The sequence below is a fragment of the Equus asinus genome, chromosome 12 (assembly GCF_041296235.1).
Source record: "Equus asinus isolate D_3611 breed Donkey chromosome 12, EquAss-T2T_v2, whole genome shotgun sequence".
Lineage (NCBI taxonomy): Eukaryota > Metazoa > Chordata > Mammalia > Perissodactyla > Equidae > Equus > Equus asinus.
The window spans coordinates 27,204,114-27,229,684 of NC_091801.1; the positions used below are offsets into that span (position 1 = coordinate 27,204,114).

At 38.0% G+C, this 25,571-nt stretch overlaps 1 protein-coding gene and 1 pseudogene across 1 annotated transcript in view; both read left to right on the forward strand.

Annotated features, from left to right (window-relative positions):
- The window catches only part of LOC106841660 (short-chain dehydrogenase/reductase family 16C member 6-like), a 44,896-nt gene that overhangs the window by 4,449 nt on the left and 14,876 nt on the right, over positions 1 to 25,571 (forward strand). Inside the window, exons 3-5 of the mRNA XM_014857788.3 lie at positions 3,763 to 3,894; positions 14,238 to 14,337; positions 14,792 to 14,936. Coding sequence (XP_014713274.1) covers positions 3,763 to 3,894; positions 14,238 to 14,337; positions 14,792 to 14,936 — 377 coding nt within the window. The remainder of the gene's footprint in view (positions 1 to 3,762; positions 3,895 to 14,237; positions 14,338 to 14,791; positions 14,937 to 25,571) is intronic.
- Positions 3,901 to 14,231, forward strand: LOC106841662 (proline-rich nuclear receptor coactivator 2-like; annotated as a pseudogene).

The following is a 25,571-nucleotide window of genomic DNA, read 5'->3' on the forward strand; positions in this document are numbered from 1 at the left end:
ATCCATTATCATCACGGACTGAGGATCGAAAGGGTAGGATAGAAGCATTTAGCATATTTCTAGACTAAATTTCATCTTTGATTTAGCCTATTGATACTCATTCTAACTTCACACTAAATATTGATAAGTACTCTAATAGTAAGAGCTAACATTTATTGTGTAGTTACCAGTTACTCTAACAACAATGGTCAAGCTTTTGAGTAGAGTTTTACCCATATTACCTTGAGTGAGGTGTGGTGAAGCCAGACACACAGATCAAGATAGGGAAACTGCAAAGAGTTTTACGGTTACACTCACAGTTCCCTGGGGAGGACACAGCATGCCATGTAGGGCCACCAGCGGAAACACTTGGGTGGTCAGGAGGGCATTGGGGGAAAAAATGGACAAGAACATTTATTCTGGTTTCTGCAGGTAGGAACAGGAGAGGCGGGGTCAGCAGGTTTAGGATTGACAATTTGAATCATTTCGGCAGGTTCTGGGGCATAGAGGTTGCCCCTCATTGTCTAGTACCTTAACAGGCAAGTGGGAAAGGTTTATAGTAGCATATGGTGTGAGAACCCAAAAAGGGGTTGGGTTGTGGTCTTAAGCAGCTGCTCAAGAAAGGGAACTGACTGGCCTCTAGCCAAGGTCTCAAAACTGGGTGAAGATAAAACAAAACAAAAAGCAGCAAAAAACTATATTGCAGGGAGCTATTCTAAGCACTTTATACACATAATAACTCATTTAATCCACACAACACAGGCTTCTTGGGAGTATATCATTATTATCATCCCAATTTACAAATGAGGAAACTGAGGAACTGGGAGAATATGCAACTTGCCCAAGAATTAAAACTAGTGATAGGCAGAGCCAAAACTCAACGCAGGTAGCTTGAAGTCAAAGTCTGATCTCCCATCCACTGCCCTATGATCGGAAAGGGTGCTTACAATGCAGTTTGATAACAGAATCCCCAAGGGATTTTCCTTTCCTTTGGCAATCTGAGCTCCAAGTTTAGAATTCACTTACTTATTCATTCAAAAAATATTTATTGAATCTCTATTCTGTGACACCTACATTCTGAACCACCCTCTTCAGTTTTCTCCTTCATTTTCAACTGCCTCCTTCTTTGTTTGAGATCCCATAGGATTTGTTCTTTGCCATTCATCACCATATGAATATGGTATTACAGATCTCTAAGTGTATTTTAGAACAGATCAAGTGGAATCAAAGTTAGTTCTTATTTTGCAAAAGGGAAAGAAATAGAGCAGGAAAGAGTCACAGATAAATGTCTTTGGAGTAAGCTCCAAGAAGTAGTCTATCCAGCAGGGGGTCCAGTTCCAGTGCCACCACTGACGAGCCAGAGCAGGACTCCTGAAAAAGTCTGAAGCGTTATCACATATAATCTTCCTAATGAAGTAGGTACTATAACTTTGTCCATTTTACTGATGATGAACAGAGGCGGAGAGTGATTAAGGAACTTGACCAGGTCATAGAGCAGATAAGTGATGGAGGTGAGTTATGCCTCTTCCCACCCAGCATCAGAGCCCATGCTGCATCCCCAGACAGTTAGCAAAGAATGGGTGAGCAATGAAAAGACTTCTTCATAATCCTCTTCCTTTGATCAAAAGTACTATAACCTCCTGCACCTCCCCCCAATAAATCTTTCCTTCTTGTTTAAAATTTTCTTGCTGTCTAGTAAAAAGCCAGGCTGAAAAATTTAACCAAAAATTGTCTTTTCACCTTTTGAATGTATCTTAAACTTTTTTTCTTTTCTCACAGTCCTATAAACAGAATTATTTTAAGTCAACTACGGTACCTGCTTTTCTGTTTAGCTTCAATTACTCGTCATCTCCCAAGAAACCCAAATACTAGCATTAGACTTTGCCAGAATTTCAGCAAACCATGGGCCTTACCCAAACCCCTGAAATTTGTGGGACAGTTGAATAGCAATAACAACATTCTAAAGGGACAGAGTCATTAACTTCCCAAAATTCGTTTGAGGTGACATTCTCATCTCTACCATAGTAACTCAGTATACAAATAAATTGTTTTTGTTAGAATAACTAGCTTTACACCTTATTCCCAGATGTCCAGTTCCAAATCAGTTATGAATATTTATTACTGTGCATATGTGCACGTGCATACACCTGGGATTGGTTTGTTACAGCAATAACCATTTCAGCTACAGAGTAGTAAATTTGGGTGAAAGAGCTTTTGCTCCTTTGTGTGTGAATCCAAATTGGGTATGAATCACTTATTTCTGTCAAAAGCTGTGGGTCTTTTGGCAAAATCTTAATTTCTCAGAGCTCTGTTTCCTCATCTATAAACTGGGATAATAATGCTTTCTCCAACTCTCAGAGTTGCAGTGAAAATTAAATCTCATTGCCTCAGTAAAGTTCCTCTTGGCTCTGGGGTCCTGAAGGCTCAGCTCTCCTTGAACAGCATGACAGTGACCGTGAGGTTTTGCTTAAGTATTCAAGAGTGTCTTACACCAAAGATTCCACCCTCGCCTTGGGCCAGGGTGCCACCCCCTCAATCAGTCTAAGATGGAACACTTCTTCATACTGTGCCCTTCATCAAGCCAATGAGATGTTCGTCTTCAAAAGTTAGCCTCTTCCAGATGTTTCCCTCAGTCTTGCCTCTCTCCAAAGTAGAGGCGTCTAATCCCTCAGCCCAACTCCAGCTCAGCAATACCAACCCTTCCTTTCAGAGCTTGTTCAACTCGACCACGTCGGAAGCAATACTGACCTAATGTCTCCCATTTGTATGCTCCAGAAGGCTCAACAGAGGAGTGCCTGGACCAAGAATTAGAAAATCAGTCAAGGCAGGTAGTGCTTAGTATTTCCTGTTCAGAAGCAAAGAAATAGACTATAGTATCAGTGCGAAAGATCCAGTTCAGGGCAACAAAACCACCAAATCATTGTTTCAGCATGCATCATGCTTTGCCCCCCAGATCAGCTTTATCGATGTCACTTAGAAAGCCATAATTTGAGACAAAATGGTAGAACAGAGAAAAACAGGGTCTTTCTGGAGCATGCTTTCCTCTGAGGAGGGCTGGTGGTATGTTGTGGATTATGCAAATAGGCAAGGTGGCCAGTTCAGAAGGAAAGTGAAGGAAAACACTGAGGACACATCAGTGGTAGCGCAGCTGGGGGACTCAGAGGACCATGAGCCACAGACAGTAATTAGATTTGGAGAGGACTTTTGGACAGAAATGCACAGGCTCACAGAGGTCTCTGGGTAGTGGGTCAAACACATAAGTGTTTGGGATGTCTTCATGCCAAGCACTGGCCAGGCTCTAGGGGAGTGGTATGTGCTCCTGCCACTCAGTTCACATAAGCGTCAGGAAGAAGACACCTACAGAAGTAGCTGTCAGTCACACCGTGCTGAGGAGAGACCTAACTGTCAGGTGAAGGAAGATGTTCAGAAGCCTTCAGGGAGACAGAATTGGACATGATGCGTACAACACATCATATGGCACTCCCAGCTAACAGGAAAGGGTAGTCGCAAACAGAAATAGGAGGTAGAGAAAATATGTTGCAATTTTAGGTCACTCTATACAAAAAAAATCAAGATTTTTAAAGCAAAACTGACAAATCAAGGTTTTTTATCTCAATATAATTGATCATAAAGTTACTTGAAAATTGCTAAATTTCTATGTGCAAGATAAAATACCTAGTTTTAAAGAAACTATCTGAATAAGAAAAAAAATGATGATTAGGAAAAATAAATATCAAAAGGTAACACCTCCAATGAATTAATGTTTGCCTCACTTGTGTCCAGGTTAAAAAAGAAGTCGGTGACGTGACCATCCTCATTAACAACGCCGGAGTTGTCACAGGAAAGATGTTTCTCGACATTCCAGATGACATGGTGGAAAGAACATTTCTTTTAAATGTCCTCTCTCATTTCTGGGTAAATCTTTCTTCTTCATTTTCTTTTGTTGATGGATATGAAAATTCCATGTATTTCTGCAAACAGTCATTCAGCCACTTATGGGTAATGTACCATTTGTGAGTTTTCCACTGATAAACTAGTGGCTTATCCTGCTCTCCAGGTTTCATCTAGCCAAATTCTCAGCTTTGTTTTTCCTATTCTTGCCCTATTCCAAATTCTCAGGGTAGGGCCTTTGTCTCTACCCTCTCTAGTTTGGTCCCAAGACTTATTAGGCTGTTCAGAAGTCTTCCTACCAAAACACAAAAAGAATGTGACAGCCATTATACGAGAGAGATTTAATTTGTTCATGAGTGAAAGAGGATCTTGTGCAGAAAGACAGGGGCTATTTTTAGAGTGGTGGTTTATGTTCATGCATGACTTGGCATCACAACAAAGGAAACAACAGCAGGAGGAATAGTAATCATCAACATCTACTGAGCTCTTACTGTATACCAGGCTCCCTTCTAAGTTCTTTTCCTGCACATGGTAGCCATGGTGCTATTTCCATTCTTATTTTACAAATAAGGAAATTGAGGCTCAAAGGGTTTAAATGACTTACCCAGGTTGCTGCAACTGTAAGTGAAGGCGCACGCCTACAGAAGGGAAAAGTGAGAGAGAAGGAAAAACTCTTTACAGAGGAGAATTAGTAAATTTATAACTCAGGGGTGTCTTCTGGAGTGTCTAGACCAATGCTGTCCAGTAGAACCATCTGTGATGACGGGAATGTTCTTTTTCTGTGCTTCCCAATATGGTAGCCACTAGTCACATGGCTATCGAGCACTTGAATGTGGTTGGTGGAACTGAGGAACTAAACTTTTAATTTTATGTAATTTAATTCATTGAAATGTGTATTTAAATAGCCACATATGCCTAGAGGCTACCATCTTGGACAATACAACTCCAGAAAATAGATAGGAGGCCAAAGGAGACTTGAGTTACCAGGGGAATTTCCACCTAGACAGCTTAAACTTGAAGCAATAATGGAATTAAGAGGCACAAGTAGTGATAGGGCATGCAGGTGGCACAGGTGGCTGGAACCAGGGCCTCCGGAGCCATGGGGAAGGGAGGGAGAGGTAGGGCCTCAGTCCCCTGTGGCTCCAAGGATAGAACCTTGGAATGGGTTTGCTTTAGGTGTCCCAGGCTCCTCCTTCTTTCTGCTCAATGCTCCTATACCCACTCTCTGAGGCCCTCAGAACTGTTTCCTTGATCTTTCTTGGTCACTAGAACACCAATGGGCACGCCCACTGGAACCCAACAAAACTTTTTCAACCAATATTTAGTGAGCATCTAGAATAGTGCTTAACATACAGTAGATATTCCATAAACATTTGCAAAAATCACTGATTTCTTTCCCTCTCCAACTTTACCCCACCCCAAAACATTTTTGGGTAGGAGGAAATACCATCTTGGCCAAGAGAGCTAGGGTGCATCCATTTCTAATCACACCACTAATCTAAAAGCCATCCTTGATTCCTCCTTTCCCTTAACACCAATATCCTTGGCTCTCCCTACAAAACATGCTCAAGTGAAGTCATTTCTCTCCTTCTCTTCCGCCAGCCCTGAGTCCAAGCCATTGCCCCTCTCACCAGCAGCTCAACATGGCCTTCCATCCTCAACCCCAATGCCTTCTAACTGTCTTCAGACAGGAACAAAGTCATCTTTAAGCACCTTAACAAAATCACCTCATTCCCCTGCTCAAAAATGTTCAGAGGATTCCAAATGCACTTAGAATAATATGCAGTTACCTACCATGGCCTGTAAGCCTCTACCTGACGTGGCCGTATCCTTCTCCATCTGTCGCCCATCTCTCATTTTCTTTACCTTCTGCTCACTTGCGGTACTCCAAGGATCCTAATAACACCCCAGAGCACATGGGGTTCTCTCCTACATGAGGCAAGCTCTCTGACAAGAATATTCTTCCTCCTGACTCTCACACAGTGGCTCCTTCTCATCCTTCAGGTCTCATGTAGTCTCTGAACTTGTACATTTATACCGTGTGTTTTATTCTGTTTTGCTTGATTCATTCACATACTTATAGTAAAAGGTATTAATAAACACACATAGCCCTCTTGTTGAATGTCAGCAAATCTTGAGAAAAATGATGTTGAGCAACCACTAAAACCAAAGAATCTAAAGATTATGGAAGGAATATTCATTTACCACTACAAAATTCCAAGGTTTTTTTTATTTTTTACTGATCTTATTAGCTCCTGTATTTCCAGACTAGAGGACCAAAACCAAGAAATGTCTCCACCAAGGTTCACTCCTAGTATTTTTAACTATGACAGATTTCCTTTTTCTTGAGGTCCCTCAATTCCCCCCCCCCCAAGATTCCTGGCCTGCCAGGAAATGAACTTCCTTAATACCTGTAAGGCTGGGAGAGATCCTGTCAGTCTCAGTACAGGTATCAGTCCAGCTTCCTGAGAAGGCAGCTTGGTAGGCATTGCTTCCACAGATGAACTATAACCATTGTCCCTAAAAAGTGAGTTTGTCATACATGATTAAATGAAATTTATCCTTAGATAGGACACATCTGTGCTCTGGTTGCACTATCAATCTCCTCAATTATATCCTGGGAACAAGAATATCTGGCTCTAATTGGACCTATGATAATAAGCACATGGCCATGAAAGAGGAAGGATCTCAGTAATGGTCATTGTAATACAGTCATGCGTTGCATAATGATGCTTCAGTCAACAACAGACCACATATACAACAGTGGTCCCAGAAGATGAGTACCATGGAGCCTAGGTGTGTAGTAGGCTATACCATCTAGGTTTCTGAAAGTACGCTCTATGTTGTTCACACAACAAGGAAATTGCCTAACATTGCATTTCTCACAATATATCCCCAACATTAGGTGACACACGACTATAGAATCTGCCTACTGCCCTAAGTAGGTTTGTAAACAAGGGCAATTAATATCTTTCACATTATCTATAAAATGGCTTGTTTGTTTAGGGATATATGGTGGTTAGAATAAGTAAATTTCATTCCATATATTTGTCTGAGCTTAAGATGACATTCATTAAGAAGACATTCATCTAAAACCCAAGTTCAGAACTAGAATTATCGTCATCCTCATGTTCCTCTGGAGAGGTGTTAGTTTATAGTCCACGCTAAGATTCTCCATAAGGTATTTTTCCAGAATTCTGAAGGTAACAGTTGGAGTGAGATACATTTCCAAAAGAGTGTCATTGCAGGTTGCATAAGTATAGCTTCCCTAATTGAGGATTAGAAATAGATCAAGAAGAAAGGAAAAGGACTTCATATGCCCAACAGAAAATAGATCATTGACCACATTTAAATCTCCTCATTGATTCCGTAATCCACCCCTATACAGTTATTTGTGTTTTGCTGGTTCCTGGCCAGAGTCTGCTTTCACATTGTCAGCTGCTTCTGGACTAAAGATGCCCTAGGGACCTGATTCAGTCCCTGCTGTGGCCTTACAAGTGTTCCCTCACAGTGGCAATGACAGCTCACACTGAAAAGCCTGTATCAACAGTCAACTCCTAGGTGCAGGCCTTTCCAGTGTGACTTTTAGTGAGTCCTGCTGTCCTGTCTTCCGCAATACAAAGTTTCTGTCTTGTAGCACCACAGGCTTCAGGCAAGATGCAGGAAGCCTGGAAACTTCCTATTGATGACAAAACTGAATGGATCGGATTAATTTATTTGTTCTCAATTGAAGAAAGTATAAACCTCTATTGAGGTATAATCCACAACTATTTCATACAAATTTGGTTAATTTTTGCAGTGAGAGCACTGACAAATCTTTAGAGCCCCTCTCTCCATCCTGGCAAGTATACAATTGCTGATGAAACATATTTGTATTAATAAGCTTACTCGGGAAAGGTTGAGTTTTTCTTTTTGACTTGACAGGTCTTCCCCACATTTCCTCAAGGCAGATCCTAAAATAGTGTTAAGCTAATGAAGAAAGGTGGAGCATGCCAAATATACCTCATTGTTCCTAGCATCCCTGTTGCTGCTGATTCCATGTCATGGGTTTCAGCCAAGGGAAGAGGTCTTGCGTGCTTTAGTCACCTACAAAGTGCCAAAGATGACTCTGAATGCGGTAATACCTCCATAGTTTTATTTCTCTAAACAAAAGCATAGCTGAATGGTTATTGATATCTTAATAGCTAGAGTGACAATACAGTCTTTTTTAAACAAGCCTACAGAAGGTGACAGCATAATTAACAAGGAACCTAAGAGCTTTCAGACGTGACAAATTTTTGTTCTTTGTTTTAACAATTCAATAGTGTGACAAAAGTTAGCTAAAGGGCTCAGAATATTCTGACAAGCTAGGAATCTCCACTCTTGGGGCAGATTACAGGAGGGTAAACAATAGCCTTTTAATACCTTCTTTATAGCAGACTGAATATTCTAAGGCCAATTTTAAGCTACCAGGTACCTCAGCTTTATCATACATACCTTTGTTTTGCTTATTAATTTTAATATGCATTATATACATGTATAATCTTAAACATATAAAATATATATATAGCTACATAACAATATCATTTTTAGCTGTCAACCTAACTTCAAAATATAATTAACTTTATCACCCTGTTAGAAGATAAGGTGTATGCCACATGGAACTCACCTTCTCAATTTCAGCTTTACAAAAAACAAGTCAAAACTGTGCTAAGAGGCTCCATACCTTTGCTCTGTGAATTTTTATTTCTTTTAAAACTTTATGGGGAACCAAAGATTTCCCATAAATTTACCCAACTTTAATATTATCCTAAAGCCTTCAAGCACTTACTTTGACACTAGAGGGTAATACGACCACTGGTGATATTAAAAGGTTGTCAAAAAGATGACATTGAAAAGTTGTAAAAGACAGTGCAACTAGACTAAGTCCAAACAATTTGCAAAAACTAAAGTTCAAAAACGTCAATCCTTTTCTGTGCTATAAAGTCACCATCTGTCATAATTCAATTTAACTGAACACAAATATTTGTATTCTTCATAACCTGAAATATTTTGTGGAAACAATGATAACTTATCTGACCCATAAGCAGGGTGAAAAAATTTAAGTTTACTAATCAGACTTTTCCATAAGAAAAATCAAGTCTTACATCAAATGCAATAAAATAAAATCAAGCAAATCCGATACTTGTTTGCATTAAACCCCACACATGATAAAACCAGGGGAAAATAGATATAGCTGTTTATCAAACAAGTTTCATTAGTTCACAGATTTCTCTTGATTATGAGTAATGTGTAAACCTGGACCCACAAATAGCTCTCTATTGAGTTCCCTGGTTAAAAATTCTTTACAAGTTTCATTAATACTTTTTTTTTTCTGGTGAGGAAGATTGTCCCTGAGCTAACACCTGTGCCAGTAGTCCTCTATTTTGTACGTGGGACGCCACCACATCATGATGGGCAGTGTGTAGGGCTGCGCCTGGGATCCAAACCCGCAAACCCCAGGCTACCAAAGCATAGCATATGAACTTAACCACTACACCACCAGGCTGGCCCCATCATTAATACGTTTTTGATGACTAATTGCTCACTCAACACTTATTTGCATTCCTTTTTCTTCTTTTTAATGGTGGATATCTAGATAGTGAGAACAAATGATGAATTTCTGTGATAAATTCAATTTCCAGAATATTCAGGAAAAGCCCTGCACTGATACATAGCACTACAAACACAAACAGATCCTTGAAATACCTAGTCCCTTTCCCTCTTTGAAGGAAAACTTTCCTTAATTGGAATACAGAAAGCTGGCAGCAAATACATACACACACACATTTGAAAAAAAAACCCTCGTGGAGAAAAGTGAAAAAACTGAACCCCTGCAAGTGGTTAGCTCCCTGTGAGTAAATAACAGCATACACTGATCATTTTTTTAATTTCTCCAGTGTTCAGCCACATCACAAACTGCTATGCTACAGGCCTCTACTTTCTCTCTCTTTCATCTGGGGCATTTCGCTGCCCCAAACCATGAAATTTCTTATCAAAAGTAACACTGACATATATTTTCAATTCCGTTACTCAGGTTCACCTTCTTGAAAGTTTTAAAAACTTTCAGATGTTCATAGTGATGCTGCAGCTGGACCTCCACATCCAGGCTTTCCAGTCCCTAAATTCCATGAGGTCTACCAGATGATCACCCTAGAGATGCCCTCTGGGACCTAGCCAAATTCTTCACACACTTGTGTTGAAAGACAATAACTAACTCTTGCCATCTCCAACTAGCCTGTAGTTATGACTAACCAATGCAACAGGATTTTTTGTTTTAAAGATTTTATTTTTCCTTTTTCTCCCCAAAGACCTCCAGTATCTAGTTGCATATTTTTAGTTATGAGTCCTTGTAGTCATGGCATGTGGGATGCCACCTCATCATGGCTCGACAAGCAGTGCCATGTCTGTGCCCAGGATCCAAACTGGCAAAACCCTGGGGCCACCAGAGCAGAGCGCAAGAACTTAACCACTAGGCCACAGGGCCGGCCCTGCAACAGGATTTTTTAACTTGTAGATTTGAAAAACAAAGATGTCGTAACCACAAGAGACAGACGCATAAAATACCACCACACTTGGACATGAAATGTCAAAAGAAGCCAACTGTCTGCATTAGGAAGAAATTCACCAACCAGTTCAGCAGCTCTGAAACAAAGATAGTAAGATCCAGAAGATCTTGGAAGCAAAGGTGACATTCTTTGATCCACTGGCTGATCTCTACTGTACAGGGTCCTTGTAGATAAGCACATTTCTCAGACTCCCTAAAACTCAACACAAAATTCTGACATTGTTAAAATCACATATCTCATAGAAACAGATGGTGAGCATTGTCTGTCAAGGTTTTATATAATTCATTTATGGGAGAACCAGCAGAATAACACAGCCGATAAATTGATAATATGTGGAATTTGAAATTATATACTCGATGAAAAAGAATGCTGAAATATGACCTCTTAACTCTTACCCCTAGGATTATCTTTTCTATTAGACAAAAAGAAAAATCACATCTATTAGTTTTCTACATGTTAACCTCTAATTTTACAGGACTGTAAAATATCTGGGTCCTAATAATTCTTAGGCAATGTTATATTGCCTAGAGAGTTAGATAAACCTCAGGCAACATTATTAGAAAATGCTCTAGCATGTTGAAAGTCACGGAATCATCTCTTTGCCTTATTTCAAGTTTCGGATAATTATTTCTGAACAGAGATTAGATAAAAGAGCCCAGTATTGGGGGACAGAGGAATGGAAAAGTTTCCTGAGAGAAGCTAAGAAGCGCAGAGGAGGGAACTGGGACTTTTTCACGGCATGGAGACTTAGAATACTGAATTAACTTCTTGCTTGAGGATGAATGAATGAATTTTCCAAAAATAGCTGAGAAAATATCGAAATTACGGTAAGCAATTCCAAACCACTTTATTCACCAGAGTGTGTTTTCCTTGCATTGAAATTCCTCTTTCCTGGAACAGTTTTTCTCATTCTGCCAATCCGTTAGAGTGAGAGGGAATCTTATTTACAGTAAAGCCAGGAAGGTGAATGTGATTCAGTTTTAATACAAATGCTGAACACTACATGGAAGAGCTCAGCATACTAGAAAAACCAGGTTTTAAGTTTTTTAGCAAACTATAAATGTGAAGTGATGATTTAATTCAATTAGTCTAGTTTACATAAAAGGAAGAACAAGCCAAACAATACCTCATAGATTAACACATAGTAAATTTTAAGATCCTTGAGAACAGTGACTACATGGTACTGGTGACTATTTGGTGCTGCCACAATTTAAAACATCAAAAGTGTTAAATAAGTTGGTAGAAGCAGAAGGAGGAGTTTGAGTCGGGACGCAGAGGCAACCAGCAGCTAGCTCCTTGGTGGTCATGGGCCTTGTTCGTTTTGGGCCTCCTTGCTCCCTGAGAGGGGAGGGGAGCTTCGCTGCCGAGAAGAGCCGCCACCGCCCAAGGCCCCAGCGTGAAGTCGCCAGGACTTCTCTCAAACTTGTGGGCTGGGGAGACTCAGATGTTGGCCTCAGCTCCTAGGCTGAACTCAGCGGATCGGCCCATGAAAACTTCTGTATTGAGACAAAGGAAAGGATCCGTCAGAAAGCAACATCTGTTATCCCGGGCTTGGCAGCAAGAAAGAAGACAGGTAGTGGAAATCCTGCAATCTGAAAAGCAGACTGAAAGGTGACAAAGAAGCTGAAGATGGGTGGTGGAGAGAGGTAGAACATTCCAGCCCTCAATCTAGAAATGTTAGTAAGGACCAACAACAGCTTAATAGACAGAAGACCAGGGATCAGAATTCCCAGATGAAGATTGTTCGTAAGAAAAAAAAAAGGGACATGCTTATAACTTCTCAGTAGTTGCATGGCAGGCCATGCAAAATGGGGGAAAGAACAAACATTTTCCAAATAATTGCTCTGGCTTCTCAAGTCTCAGCTTACTTTTTAAGTCTCAGAACTATGCTGGAGCCAAATTTAGTGAGCGGCCGTCACCAAGTGTTCTGCCTAAACCACCAAGCCGGTGGGTTCCTGTTTCTTTTTATCCTTCTGATAAGGAAATAGTGACATTTCAACTTAAAACTTTACTTAAAGTCTGGGTATAAAACAAGAAAAAGTACTAAGGTTTAATTTTAGTTACATTTAAGGGTAGTTGTCAGGTGTTTCAGACCAAATTCACTAGGGAATTAATCTATTTGTGTAAAACTGCTAATTAACATAGAAAACATAATTAGACTTCATCTCGTTTTGTACTGTGTGCACTGTGATGTAATGGTAATATCAGTGCAACTTAAAATATCTAAATTATTGATAATTGTACTTGATATTAACTATTCTCAATTGAGTAACTCAAGTGAAACCATTCGAGTTTAGATTTGGGGAATGATAAAGGAATCAACTCTTTGTGTTGCTTGTTGGAGGAAAATACTGATTCAAGATTATCATTCATGGATCAGTAGATTTACTTGTTGAAAGCTAGTGAATCTGATTATAAGCATCTAGTTAGGGCACACGGATTGAAAACTAGTTGAGTACTGGAAAGTTTAATGTCCTAGAAATACCCAAACCGGTAACACGCCAACAACCTGATGCACTGCCAAAAGAAAACATGAATTTTTCTTAGAGTTACATTTTAGTAAACTGTACAGTGGTGAATGTGGAAGGAGCACTAGGGGCTATTTAGATGCGACAGTATATACCCCAGTGGCCCTGTTTCTTACAGACAGTGGGGGTAAGTGTTTGCCAACAAATGCACCAAAACAGTGTTTGTAGAAATAGTATTTGGTGGTCACTGAGTAGCTCTGAAAATACATTTTTGTATTACAGCACTGCACAAGCTATTCTGACAGTGATCTGGCTGCAAATCATCCCTGCAAACCTTGCTTAAAGCGGGGAGCTGTATAATCTGAAAGTTTAAAGTACCTAGGAAAGAGCCATGCAAATACATGTAATAAACTTGTAGCATCTGTAAAGTTTTGTTGGCATTTATTCTACAAAAATAGAATATTTTAGTATGAATTTGCCAAATGTAAGACCATTGACTCTTTCTTATACTATGGCCTAATTTTAAAGGTCCAAAATAATTTGTTTTTAAAGTTTGCCCTTGTGCTAAAGTGCCAGTGATATGCATAGTTGATTTGGTTGTAAGCTATATTACAAAGTAAATCCTAGTGTAGTAAGTTTTATATAACTGAAAGGTTTTAAGCTGCTAAAACACTTCCTACTTCCTATTTTTAAGAGATTTGAAATGCAGTATGGGTCTATTTTTTCTTCCTTAAGCCCAAAGATTAACTATTAAAGGGTCCCTTCATTCTTAAAGATTCATTTTGGCTGTCAACAATTTTTGTAACCTATGATACAAGTGTAGTTTACTGTACAATGGCAGTGTATTTTTGTCACCAATAAGTGCAACCCGGGGACTACTTATACAAAAGATGTAATTTCTTCCTTCAAACCTCGATCACATGTTTTACCTCCTTTAAAGGTAAATGCTAAGTGTAACAGTTAACTCAATAGGAGAAGAATGTGGAGGGGTCAACTAAAAATGTCTGATTTTTTCTAATTTGGCAGCTTTTATTGTTATTTTTATGCAGAATGGCTAAGCTGTATTTCTCCAAATAAATTCAGATGAGATAATATTGCCCAAGTCAAATAATATCCTAAAGACAAGTTTATATAGTACTTACCATACATATATGAATTCGAAGCATGAAATTAAGTAAAATTGCTTTTCTCCTGCCTCCAAAAAAAAGTGTTAAATAAGTAGTAAATGAATCTGTAAAGTCATCAAATACTTGCTGGGCAAATAAAATAATAAACGAATGACATATTGACACACTCTATTTATATCTTCTAGACTTGTAAGGCTTTCCTTCCTTCCATGATCAAAGCTAACCATGGTCACTTAGTCTGTATTTCAAGTGCAGCAGGACTCGTTGGAGTTAGCGGGCTATCAGGTGAGTACTTCACTTCACCAAGTCCCTTTGTATTCTCCAGTCCACAGCACCCAGAAATTAGGACTCTTCCAAGGTACAGAGAACTCTTCCTGTGCCAAGGGGAAATCTCTGGAACATTTGCCTCTGTGTATATTGCCAGCATTCCTTTCCATTTCCCTCCTTAAAATGGCAGTGATAAAGGGAGAGAGTCTCTTCTTTTTAAAAAACAAAGAGAAGAATGTGCCTGTTGGCTCATTAGTCTTCTTGGGTTAAGAGAAATTGAAATAATTTCCGTCTTGTTGTTGGATATATAGTGTGGAGATACAGGAGTAGAGCAGCCACAAAAATGACTTTAACAGTGATGCTTTGTCCCCAAGGATAAGCCGGAGAAAGGGGAGGGAATTTCGATTTTTAAAATAATTCCAAAAATTAACTTGTCAAATTCTATTACTAACAGCGCTTCACTTTGTTTCAGATTATTGTGCCAGCAAATTCGCAGCTTTAGGCTTTGCAGAGTCTCTCTTCCTTGAATTAAATCTGGTAAAGAAAACTAAAATTAAAACCACCATCATTTGCCCATATTTCCTCAAAACTGGAATGTTTGAAGGTTGTACGACCAAGTAAGTGAACTCTTACGGTAATCTTTGCTCTTATAATAATCTTCCAATATGTGTCAATTACCGTCTGTTCATTTTGAAGTTTTGAAATATGGACAGTAAAACAAAAGAAATTATTTGAACGCCTAATTTAGTAAAAGAAAAAGTTCAATATGCATTGGATTGGTGAATTTATTCAATTTAAAATAAAATATAGTAATGAAGTTTATGGTATGGTGAAATTGAAAACTAAATAGCTAGTCAGAATATCACAATATAACAGGAAAATTGGTAGTGAGAAGTTATTAAAATATTTAGGATTGCAGTGTTGAGAAGATAATTTCTTTCCTAAAAAGAATACTGAAGTAAAAATAATCCAAAAAATACAATATTTTGTAAGATTGATTAATACATGTGGGGAAGTATTGGGGGGTGATATTTTGCCATAAAAGTTACATTTGTTTAAACAGTACAAATGCGGATATAAATAAAATATGAGGGTTTTTACACAAAGGAGCCAATCAGTAGAGTATAGTGAAAAGTATAAACAGGATTTAGGGCAAGTGTAGACATTTGAATTACTAAAAAGAGGACTGACATGATCCAAATAACATAAATCAGCTGTATTTGCAGGAAAGAGAGACAGCCAACAAAAAAGGCTCTCTAAAAAGCAATGAGGCTATTCAGAGTCTAGTGAAACTACAAATTTACATAGAAAGCACCAAAACAGGAGGTGAAGAGTATAGAGGGAGAAAATCTCTCACAAAGAGACGTCTATTAAGATGGTCAAAATTAGCAAAAACAATGGTCTACTTTCATTCTTTTGCATGCGGCTGTCCAGTTTTCTCAACACCATTTATCGAAAAGCCTTCCATTTCTCCATTGTATGTCATTGGCTCCCTTGTCAAAAATTAGGTGTCCATAAATGCGTGGGTTTATTTCTGGGCTTTCAATTCTGTTCTATTGATCTGTATGTCTGTTTTTGTGTCGGTACCATACTGTTTTGATTACTATAGCATTGTAGTATATTTTGAAATCAAGGAGTGTGAAATCTTCAGCTTTGTTCTTTTTTCTCAGGATTCTTTTAGCCATTCTGGGTCTTTTGTTGTTCCATATAAATTTCAGGATTTTTTGTTGTACTTCTGTGAAAAGTGTTGTTGGAACTTTGATAAGGATTGCATTGAATCTGTAGATTGCTTTAGGAAGTATGGACATTTTAACTGTTAATTCTTCCAATCCAAGAGCACAGAATATCCTTCCATTTCTTTGTGTCTTCTTCGATTTCTTTCAACAATGTTTTATAGTTTTCAGTGTACAAGTCTTTCACCTCTTTGCTTAAATTTATTCCTATTTTATTCTTTTTGTTGTGATTATAAATGGCATTATATTCTTAATTTCTCTTTCAGCTACTTTGTTGTTAGTGTATAAGAATGCACCTGATTTTTGTATGTTGACTTTGTACCCTGCAAGTTCACTATATTCATCAATTATTTTTAATGGTTTTTTGGTGGACTCAGAGTTTTTTTACATATAAAATCATGTCATCTGCGAATAGTGACCATTTTACTTCTTCTTTTCCAATTTAGATCCCTTTTATTTCTTTTTCTTGCCTGATTGCTCTGGCTAGGACTTTGAATTACTGTGTTAAATAAGAGTGGTGAAAGTGGGCATCCTTGTCTTATTCCTGTTCTCAGAGGAATAGCTTTCAGTTTTTCACCATTGAGTATGATGTTGGCTGTGGTTTTGTCATATATGGTCATTATTATGTTGAGGTTCTTTCCTTCTACACCCATTTTATTCAGAGTTTTTATCATAAATGGATGCTGTATCTTGTTGAGTACTTTCTCTGTGTCTACTGAGAGGATCATGTGATTTTTATTCTTCATTTTGTTAACGTAGTGTATCATGTTGATTGATTAATGGATGTTGAAGCATCTCTGCATCCCTGGAATATATCCCACTTGATCATGGTGTATGCTCCTTTTAATGTACTGTTGTATTCGATTTGCTAATATTTTATTGAGGATTTTTGCATCTATGCTCATCAGTGATATTGGCCTATAATTTTCCCTTTTTCGTGTTGCTTTGTCTGGTTTTAGTATCAGGGTAATGTTAGCCTTGCAGAATGAGTTAGAAAGCTTCCCCTCCTCTTCAATATATTGAAAGAGTTTGAGAAGGATAGGTATTAAGTCTTCTTTGAATGTTTCATAGAATTCACCAGGGAAGATGTCTGGTCCTGGGCTTTTTGAGGGGGAAGGTTTTTGTTGTTGTTGTTTTTTGCTGAGGAAGGTTTGCCCTAAGCTAACATCTGTTGCCAATCTGCCTCTTTTATTCTTTTTTTTAATGTGAGCTGCTCCCACAGCATGGCTGCTAACAGATGAGTGGCGTAGGTCCACACGTGGGAACCGAACCCAGGCTGCCAAAGCAGAGCACGCCAAACTTAACCACTAGGCCACCAGGGCTGGCCCTTTTGCTGAGGTTTTTGATTACTGTTTCAATCTCCTTGCTAGTGATCAGTCTGTTCACATTTTCTTTCTTCTTTATTCAGTTTTGGGAGGTTGTACAATTCTAAGAAGTCATCCATTTTTTCTAGATTATCCAATTTGTTGGTATATAGCTGTTCATAGTATTCTTATAATGCTTGGCATTTCTGTGGTGTCCGTTACAATTTCTCCTCTTTCATTTCTGATATTATTTTTCTGAGCCTTCTTTTTTCTTGGTGTGTCTAACTAACAGTTTGTCGATTTCGTTTGTCTTTTCAAAGTACCAGCTCTTGGTTTCACTGATTTTTCCTTTTTTATTTTTTTAAGTCTCTATTTCATTTATTTCTGCTCCAATTTTCATTATTTCCTTCCTTTTAATAAGTTGGGGCTTCATTTGTTCTTCTCTTTCTAGTCCTTTACGTGTATTGTTAGATAGTTTATTTGAAGTTTTTCTTGTTTTTTGAGGTAGGCCTGTATTGCCATAAACCTCCTCTTAATTCTGCTTTTGCTGTATTCTGTAAATTTTGGCATGTTGTATTTTCATTCTCATTTGTCTCCAGGTACTTTTTGATTTCTCCTTTAATTTCTTCATTGACCCAATAGTTGTTCAGTAGCATTTTGTCTAATCTCCACGTATTTATGGCTTTTCTAGTTTTCTTCTTATAGTTGATTTCTAGTTTCATACCTTTGTGTTCAGAAAAGATGCCTGGTATTATTTCAATCTTCTTTAATTTATTGAGACCTGTTTTGTGACCTAAACTGTGATCTGTCCTGGAGAATGTTCCATGTGCATTTGAAAAGAATGTGTATTCTGCCGTTTTTGCATGAAATGTTCTGTATATATCTACTAAGTCCATCTGGTTTAATGTGTCATGTAAGGCCAATGTTTCTTTATTGATCTTGTCTGAGTGATCTATCCATTGGTGTAAGTGGAGTGTTAAACTCCCCTACTATTATTGTGTTACTGTCAATTTCTCCTTTTATTTCTGTTAATTATTGCTTTATATATTTAGGTGCTCCTGTGTTGAGTACATAGATATTTACAAGTGCTATGTCCTCTTGTTGGATTATTCCCTTTATCATTATGTAATACCCTTCTTTGTCTCTTGTTACAGCTTTTGTTTTAAAGTTTATTTTGTCTGATACAAGCATTGCTACCCCAGCTTTCTTTTCATTTCCATTCACATGGAGTATCTTTTGCTATCCTGTCACTTTCAGTTTGTGAGTGTCTTTAGGTCTGAAGTGTGTCTCTTGTATGCAGCATATATATGGGTCTTGTTGTTTCATCTGTTCAGCCACCCTGCGTCTTTTGGTTGTAGCATTTAGTCCATTGACATTTAAAGTCGGTATTGATAACTAGGTACTTATTACCATTTTGTTTCTTTTTTTCTGGGTGTTTTTGCAATTCTTCTCTGTTCTTTTCTTCTTCTCCTGCTTTCTTGCCTTATGATTTGTTGGCTTTCTTTAGTCTTACGTTTGGGTTCCTATCTCTTAACTTTTTGCGTATTTATTATAGGTTTCTGATTTTTCATTACCGTGAGGTTCACATATAATAACCTATGTAAAGAGCAATGTATGTTAAGTTGATAGTCTCTTAAGTTTGACCTCTTACTAAAAGCCCTACACTTTTACTCCTCCCCCCACATTTATATGTTTTTTGATATCATATTTTACTTCTATTATTTTCATGTATTCCTTAACCTCTTATCATGGAAATAGATATTTTTAGTATTTTTGTCTTTTAACCTTTGTACTAGCTTTATTGGTGGTTGATCTACTACCTTTCTTGTATATTTCCCTTTACCAGTGATATTTTTCTTTGATAATTTTTCATTCCTATTTGTGGTGGGTTTTTTCCCACTTAAATAAGTCCCTTGAATATTTCTTTCAAGGCTGGTTTAGCGGTAACGAACTCCATTAGTTTTTGCTTGTCTGGAAAACTCTATTTCTCCCTCCGTTTTGAGTGATAACGTTGTTGGCTAGAGTATTTTTGGCTGTAGGTTTTTCCTTTCAGCACTTTGAATATATCATGCCACTCTCTTCTAGGCTGTAAGGTTTCTGCTGTGAAGTTGGCTGATAGCCTTATGAGGTTTCCTTTGTATGTAATTTGTTTCTTTACTCTTGCAGATTTTAGGATTCTCTCTTTAATTCTTGACATTTTAATTATAATGTCTTCACGTGGGCCTCTTTGAGTTCATACTATCTGGTGCTCTCTGTGTTTCCTGTACCTGGATATCTGTTTCCTTCCTCAGGTTCAGGAAGTTTACAGTTATTATTTACTCAAATAGGTTCTCTGCTCCCTTTGTCTCTCTCTTCTCCTTCTGGGACATCTAGAATACAGATGTTCATAGGCTTGATGTTGTCCCAGAGGTCCCTTAGGCCATCCTCATTCTTTTCAATGCTTTTTTCTTTTTTCTGTTCAGCTTGGGGGATTTCCTCTACTTTTCTATCCAGCTCACTGATCCATTCTTCTGTGTCATCTGCTCTGCTGTTGATGCCCTCTAGTGATTTTTCATTTCCATTATTGTATTCCTCAGTTCTGATTGCTTCTTTTCCATATTTTCCAATTCTTTATTGAAGTTCTCACTGCATTCATCTATTCTTCTCCCAAGATCAGTAAGCACCTTTATGACTATTAGTTTGTACTCTTTATCAGGTAGATTGTTTATCTCTGTCTCATTTAGTTCTTGTTCTGAGGATTTGTCCTATTCCTTTATTTGGATCATATTCCTCTGTCTCCTCATTTTGCCTGCTTCTCTGTGCTTATATGCATGTATCAGGTAGATTGGCCACATCTCCTGATCTTGGAAATGTGGCCTTATGTAAGAGATGCCTTATGGGGCCCAGAAACATGCTCCCCTCTCATCACCCATGCCAAATGTTCCAGGAGTGTCCCCTGTGTGGACCACTTATGCCCTTCTATTGTGGTGGGGTTGTTCTTGCTGCTGGTGCCTGGCCCCCAGGCCAGCTGGTTGTAAGGCTCAGATGTGTGCAGCTGCTACAGCAGCTTTATTGTGTGAGGCAAGTCCTGGCATGGCTGACTGTGAGGTCTAATAGCACACAACTACTGCGGTTTTGCTGTTAAGTGAGTCAGGCTCCCAGTGTGGCTGGTTGCTAGGCTCAGGGACTCACAATTGCTGCAGACCTCTCTGCATCACATGGCTGTTGTCACACTCTCTCAGGAGAACAGATAGGTTGGGCTGCTCCCAGGCACAGCAGCACACAAGGATTTCAGGTGTTGTGAGGTGAAACAAATCCACTGTGTGGCTTTTTGAGATGGCCAACAGCACAAATCTGCTGTGGCCGACATGCCCCACTACCTGCAGAACCATATGCACACCATGTAGGCCCACACAAAGACTTGTACATAAATGTTCGTAGCACCATTATTCATAATATCCAAAAAGTGGAAACAACCCAAAAGTCCATCAACCGGTGAATTGATAAATGTGGTACATCTGTACAATGAAGTATTATTAAGTCATTAAAAAAATGAAGTACTGATACATGCTACCACATGACGAACCTTGAAAACATTATGATACTTACAAGCCAAGCACAAAAGGCCACATATGGTATGATTCCATTTATATGAAATGTCCAGAATAGGCAAATCTACAGAGACAGAAAGTGGATTATTGGTTGTGAGGAACTGGAGGAAGGGCAAATGAGGAGTGATGGATAATGGATACAAAGTTTCTTTGGGGAGGGGTGAAAGAAGTCTGGAATTAGACAGTGATGAATGACTTTCTGAATATAGTCATGTGCTGCATAACAACGTTTTGGTCAATGATGGGCCACATATATGTCAGTAGTCCCATAAGATTAGCACCATATACCCTAGGTATGTAGCAGGCTATACCATCTAGGTTTGTGTAAGTACACTACATGATGTTTGCACACTGACAAAATAGCCTAACTACACATTTCTTAGGACATATTCCCACCATTAAGTGACATGTGACTATGTTCTAAAAATCACTGAATTGTATATTTTAAAAGAGTGAATTTTATGGTGTATGAATCGTATCTCAATAAAACTGTTATAAAAAATACAATGAGATAATTCTTCACAACAACTAGGATGGCTATAATAAAAAGGATAGATAATAACAATGTTAGTGAGGATATGAAAAAATTAGAACTCTCACACATTGCTGGTGAGATTGTAAACTGGTACAGCTGCTTTGGAAAATAGTTTGACAGTTCCTCAAAATGTTAAACATGGAATTACCACATGGCCTAGCAATTCCACTACTAGGGATATACCTAGAAGAAATGAAAACATACATCCCTTCCAAAACTTGTACAGAAATGTTCATATAGCCTTATTCGTAACAGCTAAAAAGTGGAAGCAATCCAAATGTCCACAAACTAATGAATGAATAACCAAAATGTGACATATCCATACAGTGAAATATTTTATATGGTGAAATAATGCAGCAAAAAATCAACAAAAGCATTCTATGAGAAGCAATTGGCTACAACTGTCCCTCAGTATCCATAGAGGATTGGTTCAAGGACCCCTGTGGATACCCAAATCCACGGATGCTCAAAGCCATTATATAAAATGGTGTGTTATTTGCATATAACCTATGCACATCCTCCATATACTTTAAATCATCTCTAGATTACTTACAATACCTAATTTAATGTAAATGTTATGTAAATAGTTGTTATACTCTATTGTTTAGGAAATAATGACAAGAAAAAGTGCCTGTACATGTTCAGTACAGACACAACCATGGTAAGCCTTTCCATCTGCAGTTGGTTGAATCTGCAGATGAGCAACAGAGGGTTGACTATGTATGCAATTCACAATATTTTATTATTATTTGCAAATTGTATATTATAAATTCTTTATATAAATAAAATTTATAAGTTTATATATACACATAATGTATATGTGTGTGTATATATATATATAATGTACGTATATATATACATTTTTTTTTCAGTTTGATTTGTGCTAATTCCCTCATTTACAGAATTAGTGTGCCTTGTCTCTGATTGGCCAGGCCAACTGTTTAGACCATTTATTGTTGCAGTATTATTGCTAGCCCACTTTCCTCTTTTAACTGTCACAATAACTTCCAAAGCTTGGCTGACTGCCTCTCCACTCAGGGTCAACATCTTTCATCATAAAGCACGCAAAGTGATTAAGCCTCAACACTTGGCAGCACAGAAGTCAAAGGACTTGTAGATTCATCCGCTTGTCCAGGTCCTTGCCTCACAGGCTGTCTGAACTCTTCTCCATCAGGGGCCTTTTGTAGTAACAAGTGCTGAGCTTGTCTTTGGCATTGACTCAAGTCTAAGAACGAGACGAACACAGCTTTCTGAACTGCCTGGGAATACACACCCATCCTCCCACCCACCCGTGTTCTCCAATCCCAGTGTAAATCCAAGTAAGTCAGAAGGTGAAGTTTCTGTCCCATTTTGCACCTTCCTGACTAGCCAGTAACATAAATATAGCTAATGGTAATACTTTTCTCATAATTATTGAGTATTCATCATTTTCCAGAGATTGTGCTAAGCACTTTTCAAGTGTCATCCCATTTAATTCTCACAACCATATAAAGTACACACTATTATTACCTCCATTTTATAGGTGAGTGAACTGAGGTAAGGAGTTATGTGGTAACACACTCAAGGCCACATAAGCAAAAGAGCTGCATTCCAGATTTGCACCAAGGCAATCTGAATAGAGAGTCTGCTTAAATACCACGCTAAATATATAATATGTAAAAATAAAAGGCAAATAACAAATCGAGAGACAATATTTTCAATATATATAATAATTATCAGCCTTAGCATATAAAGAGATAGAAAGGATAGGAAGAGGCAGTTTATGACAGAATTATGAAAGCTAATAAGCACATAAGAAATCTCTACATAAATGAGTAAAGAGATTTCAATATGAAAATATAAAGTTTTACTAAGCATATTGGAAATATTTTTTTACAGTAATATATAGCATTGGCCAGTGTATAAGGAAAATTTCCACATTCATAAATCATGAGAATGTAAAGTGTTCTTCACTTTTGGAAGAGACTTGGCGTTAGAAATTGCCTATCTTTTGGCCCAACAACTTTATAATTAAGATTTTATCCCAAGGAAATAATTGTGGATGTGTATCAAGAATTATCTACAGAGATGATCATTGCAATACTGCTTTTTCCTCTCAGCTTTACTAAGATATAGTTGACATATAGCATTGCATTAATTTAAGGTGTACGACATAATGATTTGATGTATGTTTATACTGCAAAAGGATTACCACAATAAGGTTAGTTAACATCCCTCACCTCACATAGTTACAATTTTGTTTTCTCGTGATGAGAACTTTGAAGAACTACTCTTTTAGCAACTTTCAAATATACCATATTATATTGTTAACCATAGTCACCATGCTGTACATTATATCCTCACAACTTCTTTATCTTATAACTGAAAGTTTGTACCTTTTGACCAACCTTCACCCATTTCTCCTCCCCCTACCCCCCACCTCTGGCAACCCCAATCTGTTTTCTGTTTATAAGAGTTTAGTTTTTTTAGATTTCACATATAAGTGAGATCATACACTATTTCTCTTTCTCTGTCTGACTTACTTCACTTAGCATAATGTCCTCAAGGTCCATCTATACCAATGCAAATGGCAAGATTTTCTTTTTATGGCTGATTTATACTTCATTGCATGTGGCCACAAATTTACATTCTCACCAACAATGCACAAGGGTGTCCTTTGCTCCACATCCTCATCAACACTTGTTATCTCTTGTCTTTTTGATAATAGACATTCCAACAGGTGTGAAGTGACATTTCACTGTGGTTTTACTTTGCACTTCCCTGATAATTAGTGATGTCGAGCACTGTTTCATATACCTATTGGCCATTCAAATGTCTTCTTTGGAAAAATGTCTATTCAGTTTCTCTGCCCTTTTTTGTGAGGAAGATTGGCCCTGAACTAACATCTGTTGCCAATCTTCCTCTTTTTGCTTGAGGAAGATGTCCCTGAGCTAACATATATGCCAGTCTTCCTCTGTTTTTAATGTGGGATGCCACCACAGCATGGCTTGATGAGCAGTGCTAGGTCTGCTCCCGGAATCTGAAACTGCAAACCCTGGACCATGGAAGCAGAGCACACAAACTTAGCCACTATGCCACCAGGCTGGCCCCATCTCTGCCGACTTTTTAACCAGGTTGTTTTTTTCAGTGTTGAGTTATATGAGTTCTTTATATAGTTCAGATATTAACCCCATATCAGATATATGATTTGCAAATATTTTCTCCTACCCTATAGGTTACTTTTTCATTTTGTTAATGGTTTTCTTTGCTGTGCAGAGGCTTTTTAGTTTGATGTAGTCCCACTTGGTTTTTTTGCTTTTGTCTTTGCCTTTGGTGTCAAATCCAAAAGTCCAATGCCAAGACTGATTATCAAGGAGCCTACCCTCTACGTGTTCTTCTGGGAGTCTTATGGTTTTAAGTCTTATGTTCGAGCCTTTGATCCATTTTGAGTTAATTTTTGTGTATGGTGTAAAATAGTGGTCCAGTTTCATTCTTTTGCATGTGGCTGTCCAGTTTTCCCAACACCATTTATTGCAGAGACTATTCTTTCTCCATTGTAGATTCTTGGCTCCTTTGTGGTAGATTAATTGACCATATATGCATAGGTGTATTTCTGGGCTCTCTATTCTGTTCCATTGGTCTATGTGTTTGTATTTATGCCAATACCATACTATTTCGATTACTAGAGCTTTGTAATATGGTTTGAAATCAGGAAGTGTGGTGCCTTCAGCTTTGTTCTTCTTTCTCGAGATTGCTTTGGTTATTCTGGTTTTTTTGTGATTCCACACAAATTTTAGGATTATTTGTTCTGTTTCTGTGAAAACTGCCATTACAATTTTCATAGGGATTGCATGGAATCTGTAGATGGCTTTTGGCAGTATGGACATTTTAACAATATTGACTCTTCCAATCCATGAGTATGGAATATCTTTCCACTTACTTGTGTCTTCTTCAATTTCTTTCATCATCGTCTTATAGTTTTCAGTGTACAGATCTTTCACCTCCTTGGTTACATTGATTTCTAGCTATTGTATTCTTTTTGATACAATTGTAAATAGGATTTTCCTTTTTTTTTCCTTCTGCTTTTTCTCCCCAAATCCCCTCAGTACAT